Below are 20,031 nucleotides of genomic sequence, written 5' to 3' on the forward strand. Positions count from 1 at the left end.
GGAGACACTCTTGCTAAAAGCAGAAATTACAATTACCAAACTCTGCCAGTACTTCATGTCTTTGATGCTGCAATAGATGCAAACACCTTCACTTTGAATCCACCCCAGTCCAAAACACATCTCATCACTCTCTTACCAAAGCCAGCCCCTTTCCTTCCCTCTTCCCTCCCTCCCTCCCTCCCTCCCTCCCTCCCTCCCAACTGTGTGGCTGCACTCCAACATTAATCCTAATCCCGTTCTACTGCACCTTCATTTAGTCTCATTTCATCCAACACAAACACATCCTGAATTTTTTGGCCTCGCTCCTCCTTTGTTCTCAAGTTTCCAGCCCTAACACAGAGTTGTCAGTTCTGACCCTGAGGATTCTGGTATGGCAACACAGGGAGTGCAAGCACAGGGACTCCTGAAGGGCTGAAACACTTACAGTGAAGCACGAGAAAGTTTCCAATGCAAGTTTAATAGTTGCAGTTTGCAAACACCTATAGAAACTGACTTTTTTTTTTTTATGCAGGGTTGGAATTTTATACTGACCCATCTTTTATCCTTCATTTGGACATCTATAATGAGCAATATAAAAAGGTGCAAACCTTTCAAAATTAAGTTAGAAAAGCAGATAAACAACGCAAGTAGTAAGTGTAGGACTGGCACAAAGAAGCCTCCTTGTATCTGTAGTTGAGTAGGTGATTTTTCTACACAAGTGTCAACAACAGAGCTATTCAGAGATATTTCTACAATGTAGCTGCTGCTTTTTTCCAGTAAACAGTCACAGGCTGTTCCAGACACGGAACAGCAGTCAACACTTCCATGTGACTCCAGCAGTCAAAGAACGATCTCAGGAGACAAGAGCAGTTTGTTTAAACTCTGACAGGAAACCAGAAGAAAAATCACAGGTTGCCACCCTTACACATAAAGCCCAATCATGTTTAATAAAAATATTCTACACTGAATACATGAATCAGAAAAATAACACAAGACTCTGAAGGATCGGCCTGGTTGGTACACCCAACACTAACACATGGCCTCAAAAACTGTTCAGCTTCAGAAAAATTCTGCTAAATCTCCCCAAAGCAGGTGCACTGATGGGTTCCTATTGTGGATGTTAAGAGAACCTGTAGTATGTATCTAATCCACCATAATGCACTACAACCAAAAGAGAAATCAGGCAGCAGAATATGGGAACACCTGGGAACTGGAGCCAAAACAGGCAGGACTGGAGGTGCTGAGAGCTGGGAGCGGCAGCAGGAGGGATGAGTGGGGAGCAGGAGCAGCAGCAGGAGGGATGAGTGGGGAGCAGGAGCAGCAGGAGGGATGAGTGGGGCACAGGGAGCAGCAGGAGGGATGAGTGGGGCACAGGGAGCAGCAGGAGGGATGAGTGGGGCACAGGGAGAAGCAGCAGGAGGGATGAGTGGGGCACAGGGAGCAGCAGGAGGGATCAGTGGGGCACAGGGAGCAGCAGGAGGGATCAGTGGGGCACAGGGAGCAGCAGGAGGGATCAGTGGGGCACAGGGAGCAGCAGGAGGGATCAGTGGGGCACAGGGAGCAGCAGGAGGGATCAGTGGGGCACAGGGAGAAGCAGCAGGAGGGATCAGTGGGGCACAGGGAGAAGCAGCAGGAGGGATCAGTGGGGCACAGGGAGAAGCAGCAGGAGGGATCAGTGGGGCACAGGGAGCAGCAGGAGGGATCAGTGGGGAGAAGGAGCAGCAGGAGGGATGAGTGGGGAGCAGGAGCAGCAGGAGGGATGAGTGGGGAGCAGGAGCAGCAGGAGGGATGAGTGGGGAGCAGGAGCAGCAGGAGGGATGAGTGGGGCACAGGGAGCAGCAGGAGGGATGAGTGGGGCACAGGGAGCAGCAGGAGGGATCAGTGGGGCACAAGGAGCAGCAGGAGGGATCAGTGGGGCACAAGGAGCAGCAGGAGGGATCAGTGGGGCACAGGGAGAAGCAGCAGGAGGGATCAGTGGGGCACAGGGAGAAGCAGCAGGAGGGATCAGTGGGGCACAGGGAGAAGCAGCAGGAGGGATCAGTGGGGCACAGGGAGCAGCAGGAGGGATCAGTGGGGCACAGGGAGCAGCAGGAGGGATCAGTGGGGAGCAGGGAGCAGCAGGAGGGATCAGTGGGGAGCAGGGAGCAGCAGGAGGGATCAGTGGGGAGCAGGGAGCAGCAGGAGGGATCAGTGGGGCACAGGGAGAAGCAGCAGGAGGGATCAGTGGGGCACAGGGAGCAGCAGGAGGGATCAGTGGGGCGCAGGGAGCAGCAGCAGGAGGGATCAGTGGGGCGCAGGGAGCAGCAGCAGGAGGGATCAGTGGGGCGCAGGGAGCAGCAGCAGGAGGGATCAGTGGGGCGCAGGGAGCAGCAGCAGGAGGGATCAGTGGGGCGCAGGGAGCAGCAGCAGGAGGGATCAGTGGGGCGCAGGGAGCAGCAGCAGGAGGGATCAGTGGGGCACAGGGAGCAGCAGGAGGGATCAGTGGGGCGCAGGGAGCAGCAGCAGGAGGGATCAGTGGGGCACAGGGAGAAGCAGCAGGAGGGATCAGTGGGGCACAAGGAGCAGCAGGAGGGATCAGTGGGGCACAAGGAGAAGCAGCAGGAGGGATCAGTGGGGCACAAGGAGAAGCAGCAGGAGGGATCAGTGGGGAGCAGGGAGCAGCAGGAGGGATCAGTGGGGCGCAGGGAGCAGCAGGAGGGATCAGTGGGGCGCAGGGAGCAGCAGCAGGAGGGATCAGTGGGGCGCAGGGAGCAGCAGCAGGAGGGATCAGTGGGGCGCAGGGAGCAGCAGCAGGAGGGATCAGTGGGGCGCAGGGAGCAGCAGCAGGAGGGATCAGTGGGGCACAGGGAGCAGCAGCAGGAGGGATCAGTGGGGCACAGGGAGCAGCAGCAGGAGGGATCAGTGGGGCACAGGGAGCAGCAGCAGGAGGGATCAGTGGGGCACAGGGAGCAGCAGCAGGAGGGATCAGTGGGGCACAGGGAGCAGCAGCAGGAGGGATCAGTGGGGCACAGGGAGCAGCAGCAGGAGGGATCAGTGGGGCACAGGGAGCAGCAGCAGGAGGGATCAGTGGGGAGCAGCAGAAGGGATCAGTGGGGCACAGGGAGCAGCAGCAGGAGGGATCAGTGGGGCACAGGGAGCAGCAGCAGGAGGGATCAGTGGGGCACAGGGAGCAGCAGCAGGAGGGATCAGTGGGGAGCAGCAGAAGGGATCAGTGGGGAGCAGCAGAAGGGATCAGTGGGGAGCAGGGAGCAGCAGGAGGGATCAGTGGGGAGCAGGAGCAGCAGGAGGGATCAGTGGGGAGCAGGAGCAGCAGGAGGGATCAGTGGGGCACAGGGAGCAGCAGCAGGAGGGATCAGTGGGGCACAGGGAGCAGCAGCAGGAGGGATCAGTGGGGAGCAGCAGAAGGGATCAGTGGGGCACAGGGAGCAGCAGCAGGAGGGATCAGTGGGGCACAGGGAGCAGCAGCAGGAGGGATCAGTGGGGCACAGGGAGCAGCAGCAGGAGGGATCAGTGGGGAGCAGCAGAAGGGATCAGTGGGGAGCAGCAGAAGGGATCAGTGGGGAGCAGGGAGCAGCAGGAGGGATCAGTGGGGAGCAGGAGCAGCAGGAGGGATCAGTGGGGAGCAGGAGCAGCAGGAGGGATCAGTGGGGAGCAGGGAGCAGCAGCAGGAGGGATCAGTGGGGCACAGGGAGCAGCAGCAGGAGGGATCAGTGGGGAGCAGCAGAAGGGATCAGTGGGGAGCAGCAGAAGGGATCAGTGGGGAGCAGCAGAAGGGATCAGTGGGGAGCAGCAGAAGGGATCAGTGGGGAGCAGGGAGCAGCAGGAGGGATCAGTGGGGAGCAGGGAGCAGCAGAAGGGATCAGTGGGGAGCAGCAGAAGGGATCAGTGGGGAGCAGCAGAAGGGATCAGTGGGGAGCAGCAGAAGGGATCAGTGGGGAGCAGCAGAAGGGATCAGTGGGGAGCAGCAGAAGGGATCAGTGGGGAGCAGCAGAAGGGATCAGTGGGGAGCAGGGAGCAGCAGGAGGGATCAGTGGGGAGCAGCAGGAGGGATCAGTGGGGAGCAGCAGGAGGGATCAGTGGGGAGCAGCAGGAGGGATCAGTGGGGAGCAGGAGCAGGAGCAACACCACGTTCTCCCCAACCTGAGGTCACACCAAGTCTAGGCCAGGCTTTGCTGCAATTTGCTTCCTCAAAATTTGAAAACAAAACCCCTGATCACTCACATCCTAAAATAAAGGATGTTCTGCACCATTTCCCCCACAATATTTTTGTAACTTTTGATGCCATGCCTCACAGGATCAAGTTTAATTTTTTGGTTTGGTTTATCTTTGTCTCAGGAGCTCTGGATCTAACACCTGCAGAAACACAGGTTACACAAAATACCTTAAAAAATTCTTAGATTTTTTTGTGTATTTTGTTATCAATCACAGGGCAATGAGGCAATAAGGAAATCTGATAGATCTGAGAAACTAAGCAAGAACTGCTAAAATTAGCAGTGCTTTAGAACTTGTACACTGAAATGTCCCTTTTTTCTCCAGAGAGAACAGTCTGGATTCTTTACAGCAGCAGGAGATGCACAAATAATCCTCTTTTACCTACACAGCCAGTTCTTATGTTTGCTACTTTAAGATTCTGTATTATCTTAACTTCAAGAAATGTGACAACAGAGACCTCAAGCAATGTCCAGGTTTTCAGCAGCCAAACGAGTTTCCAGCTCAGCTCTGCTGCCCATGGGTCCAGCAGGAACAGAGCAGAACAGCCCATCTCAGACCCTCAGTGCCCAGGGAAGAGGCTGAGGGGCAGCACCAAGGAGCCCAACACTATTAATGTATGAGGAGACACAGACTGAGCAGGATTCAGCAAACCAAACCCTGAACACAACAGTGCTGCACAACCAAAGGAATTGAGCTGTATTTATAGAGAGAGACACATACAGATCAACACACAGAGACAGAGCACGGCACACGTGCAGATATCCAGATTTCAAATGCTAACAGACAATATTCTCATCACACCAAGAACCTGACACTTGTAAGAGGCAGGGAATGGCCTAAATCACAGCCCATAAATCAATAATGCAAATCCCCCATGCTCACCAAGTTTGCAGGTACCCTACATGTTGCTAAGGGAACTTTTCCAGGGCTGTACCAGAAGCACAAGAATGGATTTATTTGCATAAACTTTCCTTAATGAGCATTTAAGCTCCCTGGGTATGTTTGATGTATGTTCAAGGTCTAACAGACATCAGGACAACAGAGGTTATTAATATTTCATAAAATGTCTACCTAAATTCATAAAAACCTGGCACCCGAATACACTAAACAACTCTTTCTCATTTATAATTATACCCAATTAAGATAACAGAAAAATAGTTTCTTCATGTGAAAGTCTTATAAGTTTACAATGGAAAACCCCAAGTGAATTCAAGTAGCCATTTAACCATTAAGAATGCACTTGTGGAATGTTTGGCAAATAATTAACTTCTGGAAATTCCCAAATAAGAACTTCCAATAAAAGCTTCATTAATAAGTAACTGAAATCTGGAACATTTTTACCCTCTCAGCTGCTCTCTTGCAGGGAGAATACCAAAGCTGTGTGAGTTCATTAGTATGCAACCAGCATTTAGATATAAAGGTCTCTAGTCCACCTCTAAATGAATCTTCTGTTCAGTGTGTTCAGCCACTTCCAAACTTAAGAAAAAAGTATTTGTAAGCTCATGAAATAATTTTCTTTTATCTCTTTCCTGATTTTCATGAGTTCTTACAGTGTATTTCAGACATGTGAAGACAGAAGAACCTGCACACTCTTGTAGATGTCTGTCTTTCCCCACAACTATTTTTCAATATTTCCACAATTAAAGAACAGACTCCATTTAATTTTCTGAACATCTGCAGAAAGTAAAATAAAACCAAAGTAAAATGTTGTTTCACAAGCAAGTTCAATTCTGTGATTACTGGGGAACAAAAAGCAATTTGGACAAATTCTATTTGCAATAATTTTTAGTAGAAGAACCTGAGATTTCTGTCCAAGAACAACTCTGAGCACTGCTTGGAGGGTGCTGTGTTTGAAGTGCACAGCACCAAAAGGCCTTGCCTTGCCAGTCTCACTTGAAAATTGTTATTGAAATATTGTATAGAAATATTGCACAGTTTCTCCAGTGTGCTGACAAAGAGAAAATAGGAAGAGTGTGACAAGAGCTTAGATAAACTTAAAAAATGCTCAGTAAGGGAAAAAGTAGTGAAAAAATAGCAAAAAAAGTAAAGGCTTCTTGGTGAAAGTCTTCAAAGATCATCCCTTCATTTCCCAGGCACAACAACAACACTACTAAGGTCAGGATTTGCCCAGCAGTGCCTGATCTTTGGGAACCTGCAGAAGGAAATTCCCTGGGGAGACAAGTGCTTTCCTGAACTAGGCTGGATGCTCCACAAAAGCTGCCTCAGAACCACAGGGAAGGACACAGGAAAGCAGAGCAGGCAACAAACAGGAGTTCAGGTGGCAAGAAGGGAACATCCATCAGAAGCAGAGCTCTCATTACCAACCAGATGGAAAACAAGGTATTGCAGTGGACTAAAATGCTACTTATCAAGTGGCTTTAATCAGCAACTTGTGTTCCCCCTAAAATAGAAACACTTCCATGTTCAACATTCAGCCCCACCTCCAGCCCTGTGCTGGCACTTTCTTTGCTGCATCAGAAAACCCATCCTGGGGAAAATAATTCTAACCCTGCATTTTTTCTTCCTCTTTTGCCAGTTCTGATTTCATCTGAATTAGCAGCTCTGACCCAGCTTGTTCTTTGGCTGCACAGAAAGGGGCAGCACCAAAGAGTTAATAAGAACACACATCTGTGGTGACAAAAATGCAAACAGCTCCTTTGGCATCAGGTGGACTGTTGGGCCAAACTAAAATAAACCCAATCACCAAAGCCCTTCCAATGAAACTTTTAGCAGTGGTTTGGTCAGAGTTCTGTACTGTGAACAACAGGCAGGGAGTGTCTTTGTGTTATGCATATTTTTAGTCTGGCTTCATAAACTACAGATTCCCAAAGCCTGACTGTGCCTAAACAATATAATCAGGAACAATTTGAGAGGACTGAGGTTTTCAGTCTGTTTCTTTTTAACTCTGTTACCAATACAAGCTGGAATTGTAATGTATTCTGGGGTCTACTTTAAATTACACAGGTTTGGCTTAATAAATAAATCACTACAAAAATATATGTTTAGAAATTAGTGCAGAATTAGTCCACTGAGGACTTACTTCTTTGGAAGTAAATATAATTGACAAAACCCCCAGTAACTTGGTCATCTGACAACTCAGAATCCACACTAACATTTTATCCCCTTTCAGGACTTCAATTACTTGGAGCATTAAATATACATGGGACAGAGTGGGCAGACACGAATTTGTTTGGAAATGCTTTGCAAAATGCACATGTAAAAACACTGAAATGTTTCATTTTGCAGCAGGGTCATCCTTCTACCTTTAAGGAATTATTTCCATATTGCCCTACCATTAATCTGTTGCAAAGAGTTAAGTATTTCTGTAGATATTTACAAATACTTGGAATATATTACTAGTCAGAAGCTTGAAGAAATGTTGTCAAAGACAAAGAAGGCAGGACAAACTTACTCCATTCAGTAAAACCCATGTCTAAGACAGTACCTGGTACTTACATTCTGCCTGGTACTACTGAGGTCATGCCAAGGCTTAAAAAAAGCAAAACCAAACACAAAACAAGCAGTTAACTGAACCCAAACCATGCCTGAACATTTACTTTGAGTCAAACAAACAAAAAAAGCTGTAATAGAAAAGAGTATTTACTACATAATTACTGGAAGTGATGTCTCATTTATTCTAAATATAAGTCAAATGCTTGGTTCATTTTTAAACTTCTTGCAGTATGAAACACTAGTTTGCAGAAAGCTGCTGTTTCAGATTTCAGATCTAGAATTCAAAGCTCCCATAAGTGATTGAAAAAACTTTGGTAACCTTTGCATAGACCACAAAAAAAAAGGGAGAGGGGAGAGGGGAGAGGGGAGAGGGGAGAGGGGAGAGGGGAGAGGGGAGAGGGGAGAGGGGAGAGGGGAGAGGGGAGAGGGGAGAGGGGAGAGGGGAGAGGGGAGAGGGGAGAGGGGAGAGGGGAGAGGGGAGAGGGGAGAGGGGAGAGGGGAGAGGGGAGAGGGGAGAGGGGAGAGGGGAGAGGAAAAGATCCTGCTTCAGAAAAACTTTAGAGGATTGCATTACTTTCCAAATTGCTCTTCTGATTTTCTAATCTGTCCGTTTTTAATTGTTGAAAATAAATTCATGCGCGTGTATGACACTGATTTCTGAAAACAAATTGCAATTACAAAGCCATCTCCCTTTGTTGTTATCACATACTAACTTTAAAACCAAACAAACAAACTGCCATACTGACATTCCCATTTCAAAGAAGAGCTCCTGGCCCTGCAATATGATGTCTCACTGAGCTGCACAAGAAAAGAGGCTTGGCAGGCACTGGAAAGGAGGACCAGGAGCACTCCGAACCTGCCCTCACACAGGGGCTGCTCAGGTGCCCCAAGCACTGACAGGCTCCCACCACCGCCCAGCAACAGAGGCACATCCTGCAGGGATCGGCACATCCTGCAGGGATCGGCACTGCCGGCCTGAACAGCAACAACTCAGGCCAGGAATGTCCCTGGGAAGAGGCAGTGCCAGGAACAGCATCACTGCCTGTACCGAGGGAACAATCCCGGCTGTCCCTCCGAGGGGTCAAGGCAAACTGCTCCCGAACACCCATGAAAGGCAGAGAGGACCGATCTGTGGGGTTACACAGTAACCCACTCTTGTGGTCCCTGGTCCTTACACACACACCCCCCCTGCTCCTCACACACACACACCCCCCCTCCCTGCTCCTCACACACACACACCCCCCCTCCCTGCTCCTCACACACACACACACCCCCTCCCTGCTCCTCACACACACACACACCCCCTCCCTGCTCCTCACACACACACACACACACACACACCCTGCTCCTCACACACACACACACACCCTGCTCCTCACACACACACCCCCTGCTCCTCACACACACACACACACACCCTGCTCCTCACACACACACACACACCCTGCTCCTCACACACACACACACACCCTGCTCCTCACACACACACACCCACCCTGCTCCTCACACACACACCCACCCTGCTCCTCACACACACACCCACCCTGCTCCTCACACACACACACACACACACACACCCCCTGCTCCTCACACACACACACACCCCCTGCTCCTCACACACACACACACACCCTGCTCCTCACACACACACACACACCCTGCTCCTCACACACACACACACACCCTGCTCCTCACACACACACACACACCCTGCTCCTCACACACACACACCCTCCCTGCTCCTCACACACACCCCCCCACCCTGCTCCTCACACACACCCCCCCTGCTCCTCGCACACACACCCACCCCCACCCTGCTCCTCGCACACACACACACCCCCACCCTGCTCCTCGCACACACACACACACACCCTGCTCCTCGCACACACACACACACACCCTGCTCCTCGCACACACACACACACCCCCTGCTCCTCACACACACACACCCCCTGCTCCTCACACACACACCCCCCCACCCTGCTCCTCACACACACACACACACCCTGCTCCTCGCACACACACACACACCCTGCTCCTCGCACACACACACACACCCTGCTCCTCGCACACACACACACACCCTGCTCCTCGCACACACACACACACCCCCTGCTCCTCGCACACACACACACACCCCCTGCTCCTCGCACACACACACACACCCCCTGCTCCTCGCACACACACACACACCCCCTGCTCCTCGCACACACACACACACCCCCTGCTCCTCGCACACACACACACACCCCCTGCTCCTCGCACACACACACACCCTGCTCCTCACACACACACACCCCCTGCTCCTCACACACACACACACACACACCCTGCTCCTCACACACACACACACCCTGCTCCTCACACACACACACACCCTGCTCCTCACACACACACACCCTGCTCCTCACACACACACACCCTGCTCCTCACACACAGCCCCAGCACAGCAACACCCCCAGGCCCAGCACTGGGCACCACCAGGCACACGGAATGCCAAGGAAGAGGTGCAGGAGCCCCGAGCAGTGAGCAGCAAACATACCTGGGGCACTGCACACACAGAGCCTCGTCCAACAGCACATTCCCTTCTCCTATCACAAGATGTGTTGCAGCTGCTCCAGAACACATGACTTAATGTACTAAGGAATTGCAGAAAGCAGGGGGGGGGAAGGAGAAGAGCTGGGAACTAACTTGTGAGAGAATCAGACTCTTGTGAAAGATTAAAACTTTCCATGATCCAGGCTCAACCCCCCCCCAATTAGGTTTCTACAGTCAGTTGCCTTCCTAAGGGCACATAATATGCACATATCACGCCAAACCCAAAGAGCAGGTGACAAAGCCAACTGGCATTATCAGATACAAGCCAAATATATCCAGTGGAAAAAATCTTGAACACAATACGCAATTCCACCTCACCAAGAGGTGGGAAATGTTCACAGATAATCAAGAGAATGATTAAAGATATGGGGAGCTTCCTTTGTAGGACCAACTTAAGACAACTAAGCTAGAGGGAAGCAAAGCAGAGCAGACATATGATATGTCTGGAAGTCACGACTCACATGGAATGGAGGAACATGACTTGATGTTTGCTGTGTCATACAAGAACTAGGATTTATCCAAACAAACTAGACGGAGGTTAAGTTCAGAACAAAGGTAGTTTGTAACAGCATATAATTAACTTGCTGAACTTGTTACCAGATGAGGCTGTGGGTGACAGATATTTACATGCCTACAGAAAACATGTGGATAAATTCCTGTAAGACAGACCCAGCCAGAGGAATGGAACATGGCAGCACTGTCTCTGTCATGCCCTGTCATGACTCTGTCATGACTCCCCACCAGGTCTCCCCAGTGGGCTACTCTGGGAGGGCAGTGCCTGCCCCACTGGCTGCAGGGAGCTGGGAGGGCAGGAGGAGCAGCTGGCAGTGCTGCCTGGCCAGTTCTCTCTTCTCTCTCTGTGCCAGCAGCCACCGCCAGCAAGAGGGGACATCTGACCACGTCCAGCCAGACTTGTGACCTGCCTGGACACCCACCAGGGGTGTGACCACACACCAGTGATGGCACTAAAGTTCATTTCTACCATCTGACCATGAAACAGGGTGCAGACACAACAGACATAACTGCTTTCAACTGCAGCTCACCACCAGTACCCGTTTAACTTGCCTTAACATGAGCAAGCCTTAAATATAAAATCCACTATTCTAATTCTGTTTGCTTCTGTAATTTTACTGTATAAACTTTTAAAAACAAAAGCAATTGTACCACTTCTAGCCTTCTTGTAAAAATCTTACAGGTAACAGCTATTAACTGAATTACCAGCAACACAGTATTCTGAGCAACAAGTTAACTAATTCAAGAGGACATTATGACTGGGGAGGAACAATCCTTTTCTCACACTCAATCAGGTGCTCCATTGGTTACATAATTTCCCGCAGAACACCCTGTGTGAGCAACAGTGAGGATCTTTGTGCCTGCCCTTGCCTAAACCACAGCGTGGCACTGGTCCCAGCAGAGACACTGGACTGGTCCATGTGTTGCACCCCCTCCACCCTGCTTTGCCATTCCAATCACAGACACACACTCTGCATTATACTCCAGTTATGCTTATGATGACTTGGAAACACTACAGACTAGTACAGCTGATCACCAGAACACAACACACCTTTAACAGCTTCACCCTCAGCCCTAAGGTACACAAAGTAATTTCCTGCCAGCCAGGCACGGCACTTTAACGGGCTGACTGCAAAACTACCTGCTATTGCTGTAATTTTCCTCTTTGAGGTGCTTATAAAACCAGCTATGCAAACAAACAAAGGGAAAAAGTGCAACGGTTACAGAGCCAACCCTCCAGCTAACTCTGCAGAAACATGACAGAGCGACACCGGGAAAACAGAACTGCAAAAGGAAAAAGAAATCATCTTTGGAACTCCAGCTCAAACATGTATTATCTGTTTGGGAATGAAACTATACCAAATTCTATTAAATTACTCATTTTTCTCTGCTTACAACCAAGGTTTTACTTGTTTGAAATAATGTTTGTTGCTTGTCCCAACAAACCACCCTCCTCAGGGCACACAGTTCCATGGGAACACAGTTCCATGGGAATACAGGCTTTCCTCCAAATTCTGAAGAGATGCATCTATTCTTCTGGGTACCAGAGGAAACTTTAAAAACAAACTCTACAGGTTTAAAGTCCATTCCAGTGAAATTCCTTTTCTTTTTTTTTTTTTTTCTAAAAACCTCTTCATTTTGTAAGGGAATATGACATCCTAGCCTGGAACTCCCTCTCCCAACCTTCACAGCACAGAAACACAAGTTAGACAGCAGGGTATTCAGCTACTTAGGAATTTCAGCTTTCAGTAAGCAGCCACTCCCTCACAGTGACTATATTTTAGCAATCAAAAGCTCAGTACAACAACTTGCAGTTTTTGAAGATTACTAAAGCCAGTGACAGGTTGTGCTAATGTAATTTAAATTCAAAAGAGCTCCGTAAAAACTCCACCTCTTCAAGAGGCCCAACAAACATTCAGCCACTCAGGCTCACCTCAGTTCCTGAGAGCAAAAGCAACTTCACACAACTATTAAGGACAGGATATCAGGAATGCCATATTCAAACTGTCCTTGCAAGGCAGTGCAAGTCAGCCTTAACATAATTAAATGAGTTGGAATTTGGCCAGAAACTCGGGTTATGACAAATCCAAAAGCCAGTCTGTCCAACAGTACAATGTGTACTTGTTTATACACTTTTCTACTGCACCATTTGATGGCAGGAACAACAAAAAGAATGTGTTTAGGCTGGTGCTGAGCTTTAAACAGGAAGAGTTTCACTGAAGTAATTTAAAATAAGTAACTTTGAACCCCCCCCCCCCCCCATACAGACTAAAAGATTTTGTCAGAGCTGCTCTGTGGCTGTACAGAGTAGTGAATGGAATTGTAAAATAACTCAAAATAACACCTTTCAAGGATATGGAGGTGGAACTTTTAAGTCTGTGGTATGACATATTGTGGCTTCTGGATAACTTGGGGCAACTTACTACAAATGTCCAAAAAGCCACCAAATGGTGATTTCAAAGATAGTGCAGACAAACAAAATGATGCAAACAGGGAATAAATACAAGCCAGTTGAGAAAAACAAGCCCAGTCAGCACCATTCCCAGTGCACCTCAGAGTTTCACAAATAAAGAATGAGCCACACTGCCAAAAGTCACTGCACAGAAGCCATTTCTGTAAGTGCTCATGGCCAGGTCCCACAGCAAGGGCAGGACGTGCTCCATTTGGAGTAAAGCAAGCCCAGAGTAAGCACTGCCCTGCATTTGCTGTGGAATGTCTCAGAGAAGGACATGCAGTCACTTCCTTCTGAGTCAAAGGCCCTGGATGAGTCTCAACTGCAACACAACCAATGGGATGCCAAGTGCTAAGCAGAAGTTTTGCAAACATAAAAATATAACTGTATTTCAGATACCAAACAATCTCAGCAATGTATGTTAAGTATTTATGCCTCAAGCAAAATCTGTATTTCTTTCTTTCAGTCAGTTATTTACTCTTTCAGCTGAACCTTTTCCACAATATTTCAGATTCTTAAGCTTAGAGGATCTCACTGGACTGCATCACATACCAATTAGTACTACTTAATTAGCATTAGTACTGCTTAGTCCCAGATAAAGCAGTGACAGAAAGAATTTTTAAGAGTAAGTTGTTTATTCCTTCATCAGTTTGTGTGCAAATTTCATATTTTTAACATACAATGTGAATGCAAAGAAATAAATGCAGAACAGCATTGCTTTAAACTCAAAATTACCCCTAGAAACTCCAAGCCAAAGTTATTACTGGGAGGTACAGCCTGCAATGAAATTAAGATGAGAACAGTAGATTGTTGCTTTGGTGTCTGAAAACAGGATTTTTGAAATCCTCACTGATCACACTGTCATTTACCAAAGATTATTTCTTATTTCAAATATGGAAGTCATTAATACCCTGCATCTTTATAAATATGTCATGATGGACAATAATAAAAGTATTGCTTTTCTCACCCCCACACTAAAAAGATTATTCTATAGAGGTCTCAAGACACCTAAAACTTCCAAAATTACCTAAAAGCTGCATATTCAAAAAGAGAGTGAATAAAAATTGCATTAGAATATAGAAGTCAATCATACCAAACTACTAGAAATTCTGTGACTATTTTCCTTCAAAATAAAATAAATAAAATGAATAAAATAAATAAAAAAATAAAAATAAAATTCAATAAAATAAATAAAATAAACAAAATAAAATAAATAAAAATTAAAATAAAATAAATAAAAAATAAAATAAAATAAAATAAAAAATAAAATAAAATAAAATAAAATAAAATAAAATAAAATAAAATAAACTACCAGGCTGTGGTACTGGGCTCTGCACACACAGGTACCTGTCTGACTACCTGACAAAAACAGAATTACTCGTAGTCTTCCAAAAGGTGGCAAGAATGTTGAAAAACTTACAATGGTTTGAACTCCAACACTCACAATGGAACCAAGACATTATTCTACACACACCAAAGCATCACACAGGTAAAATTGCCTGTGTATTTATTCAGACAGGTTAGGATAATTTTCTACAGACACAAATATTACCTTTTCCTACTCAGAATTTATATTCCCTCAAGGAGCAATGCTAAGATTAAAATATATCAAAATCCACACCAACAAAAGAATTTGTCAGATTCCTGATTTGTGCCTACCTGGCAAAAGTACTGGTTCCAGTTTTTTAATCCTTGGTTCTGATGCTATATTGTCTTCAGCCTGAAGAAAAAAAATGAGAATTTTACTTAAGAATCAGAACTTTGCAAACAGACACAAATCTAATCCACTTGTGCAAAGGAGAAACTTCTTCTTTTAACTTAAAATGCTGATCTTAAGGAGATAGAATCCAATCATAACAACAGTTTAAAGTATATTTTCGTGTATTTAGCTCTGTACCAGAAGAGTAATACAATATTTAAAGTACTCGTGTTTAACTAATTGTGTAACCTGAACTACAAGTCACAGGATGAACAAAACCCAATTTGTCTTGGCATTCCATAATGGCTCAAATCCTGTTTTATACAGACATGGACACTGAAGTTGGCAAAAAACTCTCTACCAACTTTTTAATCCGCATGACTTTCCAACAGAGGAAAGATTCCCAAAAAATCAAGGCCTGGAACACATATATGCCTATTTGCACTTCAATTACAAACACTAAAAATAAGAATACTTCTATAAAAAGATGGGAAGCTTTGGTGAAATTACCTGGGGTTCCTACAACGACAGCAATATCCCCATTCCCAGAACTAGGAATACCCAGAATTATGTTACATTGACATTTCATACTAAGAAATTGTGAAAAAGCAAAAATGAGTCAACATGTCAACGTGTTGCTAGAAGAGGTCCTGCTTGTCTAAAATAAATAAATCAGTGTGTGTCAAGTGCACACCCAGATGACACAAGAAGTCCTGGTGGCTCCGGATACACTCGGTAACTACAGGGCAATACATACACACCATAGCCCTGTGGATGTTCGATGAATGTGCTTGATTTTCTTATGCCATCAGCCAAGTTTTAAATGTGAACGCACCACCACAGCGAGCGTTTCGTTATTTGCACAAGAGACAAGCCCCAGGTGCTCTCTGCCCATCCCACCCAGCGCTGCCGAGCCGAGCACAGCCCGAACACCTGGAGCGACAGCCGCAGCTTCCCGAACAATAATCTCGGGGTGGACGAACAAGAACAAGAGCAAGAGCCTTCCGAGCGGTGCCAGCCCCGCTGGCCGGGCCGGGCTCAGAGCGGGGGCCGAGGGGCTGCCCCTCGGCCCGGCCGCACAGCTTGTGTCCCCCCGGTGTCCCCAAGTGACCCCCCCCATGTCCCCTAGTGCCCACCCATGTCCCCCAGTGACCACCCATGTCCCCCAGTGTCCCCAGGTGACCCCCCATTTCCGCCGGTGTCCCCCCCAGTGTCCCCAAGTGACCCCCCATGTCCCCCGGTGTCCCTCAGTGTCCCCCCCAGTGTCTCCCGGTGTCCCCCAGTGCCCCGGGGTGTCCTCAAGTGTCTCCCGGTGTTCCACAATATCCCTCGGTGTCCCCCAGTGTCTCTCGGTGTCCCCGATTGTCCCCACAGTGTCCCCCAGTGTACCGCGGGCCCGGCGGCCCCTCCGCAGGTGCGTCTCGGCCGGGCCGGGCCGGGCACAGCCGGGCCGGGCCGGGGCAGCGAGGGCGGGGCGGCGACGGCAGCGACGGGCGGTTACCTGAGGCAGAAGGTACGACTTGAAGGTGGGTTTGGGCGGCTTGAGAGAGAACATCGTGGCCGCCGGCGGGGGCCGGGCCGGGCCCCGGAGCTGGTGCCGACGCCCGGCGGCTCAGGCCCGGCGCCCGCGGCCGCTCGGGCTGCGCTCCCGTCACACGGCGGGGGCGGCCCCGGCGCGCCCTCCTTCCCCCAGGGAGGAGCCAGCGGGCTGGGCAGGCCCGGGCTGGGGCCGCCACCGCCCCTCATGGAGCCCCCGCGGCTCCCTCCGCCCTTCGGCCCGGCCCGGCCCGGCTCGGCCCGGCGGCTCCTGGGCGGCCTCGGCGGGCGGAGCAGGGCCGGGCCGGGCCGGAGCGGCCGCGGCACAGCAGCGATGGCCTCCGCGCCACCCCAGCCCGGGCACAGCGGGCGCCCAGCCCGGCCGGGGCTCCGCTCGGAGCCGCCCAGCGCAGCCCCAGCCCCGGCTCGGCCCCGGCCTGGCCTGCCTGAGGGCACCGCCGGACGCGCGGCCTGGGCGGGCGGGCAGGGCGGCGGATCCCGGAGCGGGGCATTCCCAGGGCTCGGATCGGGACGCCCTGGGAGCTGTGGGACGCCCTGGGAGCTGTGCCACCCTCGCTCGGGGCCTGCAGGGTTTGTTGCCGCCCAGGGCGCTGTTGGGGCAGCTCCAGCACAGGGCAGAGGGGGCAAGACACGGGCACAGGTGGCACAGGGAGGCTCTGGATGCACCAACCCTGACAGTGCCCAAGGCCAGGTTGGATAAGGCCTTGAGCAACTTGGTTTAGTCGGAGATGACCCTGCCCGAGGCAGGGGAGTTGGGACTACATGATCTTTAAGGTCCATTCCAATCCCTTAACATCCTATGGATCAGCTGGTGCTGCTGGGCTCTTCCACTGTCACCCTGCACACAAGCCGTGGGTGATGCCCTGTCACCCTCCCTCTCCACGCTGCCATCCTCCTGCTGCAGGAGCTGGATGCTGATCCAACACCCCTGTAATTCCCGTTAAGCTTTCCAGGCACTCAGGGATTGCCCACCGAACCTGTTCCAGAATATGGAAATAACAGTCATCCACCTAAACCACCCAAATCCATCACTGCTGTCTCCTGTGACCAGGAGGGAACCGAGTGACTGCTCGTGTGTGCTCAGTGGCCCCTGGCACCTGTAAGGGGCTGTGCTGCAGGTGTTTATGTGAGCACTGATGCAATGGATTTCACCTTCACTCTGGAAGTACCTCCTAGAAGAAGCAACAGTTTGAATGGAAATGTGGTTTAATGGACATCCCTAGGTTGGGACTACATAGTCCATCAGCTGTGAGATGTAAGGAAGGGGGAGAGTCTGGGCTTTTATATCACTGTGACATAAAGACACTAAAGAACTAGAAGACTCCAGAAAAAGGGACACCTTTTTAGTCACAAAATGACACATGCAGCACCCAGCATGATCAAGGTCTTCCCTCATTAACAGAAAGCACATTACATTGCATTTTAGTCTCTGGGGTTTTTTTGTGAAGTCAATTGTATTCAATGAAAGAACAGGCTCTAAAGGGCACAATCTCCATTCCAAAACTTAGATTGAGATGCCCCACTGATGCCAGCAGGAAGCTTTGATTGAACAGTGAGGGGGAAGCAACCCCTTGACACCTGCCCAGATTGAAGAAAGAAGCTCCTGTGCACACATTTCATGCTGTTCAGCAGCCCAGGGGAGAGCACCAACAAGCACCACCATAACAGCACATTGCTCTTGGACTTGTAAAGAAGATAAATACAATCCCACTGTGTGGGGTTTTTATTTAAACAAATGCACCTCCTTGCACAAAGATCCCAACTTCTTTGGCCCTGTCCATTTTGGAGTGCACTGTGCTGCAGATGCTGCTGGTGGTGGAGTGCCCAGCAGGGCTGTGAGAGCAAGACACAGCTCCTCTCCTGCTGCTGACTTTGCCCTTTCATAACCCAAATCCCCTGGATGTTTGATAAGTGAGAAATACTGCAGGACTTGCCCTCATCCTTATCCTTTAAAGTTTCTTGTTCATATTCAGAACACTGTTGAAAGGGAATTAAAATCAGAAAAGAGGGAAGAGAAAGTGAGGGAGTGAGGAAAACAGGAACTGCCTAAATCTGCCAGTCTTGAAATTGCACATAACAAATTTGCCAGTGATATTAAAAATGACAATTATTTGTACTCCATCAGCACAGAGCCTTCTGAGGAGTAGCTGTAAAAGCAATCTTACTCCTGAGGGAATGATCACAGGATAAGACAAATTTCCATTAAGGACTGCACTGACACATTGAAATTGCTGTGCTGTTCTGAAAAGGAACAAACAAAATCGAAGCTCTCACAAGATTTGTGAGTTTTGTTGTTGGGGCGGGTCACAAGTTGCCACTGGAAGAATTTTATGCCAGTGGGGAAAAAAGCTGATTTGACAGAAGTGAGTGCTTTGAGGAGCAAGTTAATTCTGTCACAACTTGCAGTGGGATGCAGACAGGCAGAGCAGGACAGGCAAGCAGAGCAGGGCAGGCAGGCAGGGCAGGGCAGGCAAAGCAAGAGGGCACACAGGGCAGGCTGGGCAGGCACAATAGACACTTGTGGGATGGCAGGGTAGGGGAATCCTCTGCATCCCCTGACTCCTTTCTGGCAGTGCCATCCCAGCTTGGCCTCTCTTGCTCACTTTCTTCAAACAGTTCTGCTAAGCCCCAGGTTTCTGAGAATGCTTTTATTCTGTGAGAACAGTCTTGAAAGGATGGTGGGAAGACAGCTGAGCAGCAAAGTCAGCTGAACTGAAGAGACTGCAGATGTATGTTTTTATTCTCGTTATTTTAAAAAAATATCATTTTTACTCAGACCAGCTGTTTTCCCTGGCTCAGCCTTGTTGTTCAGTGGTATCTCCAGACTGCCCAGGACCCTTGCACTTGCCCACCAGCCCTGCTGTCCTGGTGGCATCACCCCCCACAAGCTGTGTGGGTCTCCCAAGGCCTCTTTTTACATGCAGTGCAATTGTTACAGTGAGGATAATAATCTGCTCAGCTATGGCTGTGCTGCATTACCTGCTGCATTCACTGCACATCAGATCAGGGCTATTCTTTAAAGGTCTGGTACAGCTTCACAAAGCAGCTCAGTGGCTGGGGAAGCAGTTTGGCTTGTGCCATGTGTGAGGGCTGGGGTTAAATCAGAACAGATTTTCACAATGGTCCCTTTTGATCTCTCAGCAGATCAGAGAAAGGCTTTCATTACACATGTTCAAGAACAGGTTAGACCACCATCTGCCACTGGTGCTGTTGACATAGCTGAACTTGCCTCAGTGCAGATGATCTTTTGCAGGCCTGGATTCCTATGGCAACTTCTGTGTTTTCATAGGTCTCTGAAGTCTGGTTCAATTACTGGTTTGAACTCCAAGACAAAAGGACATGTTGTCTGATTTCACAGCTGAGCCATGTGCCCAGAGCTGCAGCAAGTGTGCAAAGGCAGGGATTCCCTGATGGAGGTGTGTTCTAGTTCTCACTGAAAGTGTCACAGTTTGTTACTTTACCTGGATGCCTCTCTACCTGGGCACTCCAGGGTTTGTGCACCCAAGTTGCCTCAGGCTGCACTCAGGTTTCTTTGCCACTTTGGCTGAGGACTTGTGAGGAAGTCACT

The 20,031-nt window shown here is 49.2% G+C and overlaps 1 protein-coding gene across 2 annotated transcripts in view; it reads right to left on the reverse strand.

Annotated features, from left to right (window-relative positions):
* The window catches only part of MTMR10 (myotubularin related protein 10), a 40,902-nt gene extending 24,320 nt beyond the window's left edge, over positions 1-16,582 (reverse strand). Inside the window, exons 1-2 of one of the 2 annotated variants that reach the window (XM_071568675.1) lie at positions 16,408-16,582; positions 14,867-14,927 (exon numbers count right to left, since the gene is read on the reverse strand). In XM_071568675.1, coding sequence (XP_071424776.1) covers positions 14,867-14,927; positions 16,408-16,461 — 115 coding nt within the window. In that variant the 5' untranslated portion in view covers positions 16,462-16,582. Of the gene's footprint in view, positions 1-10,186; positions 10,385-14,866; positions 14,928-16,407 lie in introns of those variants that run through there. The other variant, XM_071568676.1, reaches the window with a different exon arrangement.
* Between the last annotated feature and the right edge of the window lie 3,449 nt (positions 16,583-20,031).

This window comes from Pithys albifrons, chromosome 13 (genome assembly GCF_047495875.1).
Source record: "Pithys albifrons albifrons isolate INPA30051 chromosome 13, PitAlb_v1, whole genome shotgun sequence".
Taxonomy (NCBI): Eukaryota; Metazoa; Chordata; class Aves; order Passeriformes; family Thamnophilidae; genus Pithys; species Pithys albifrons.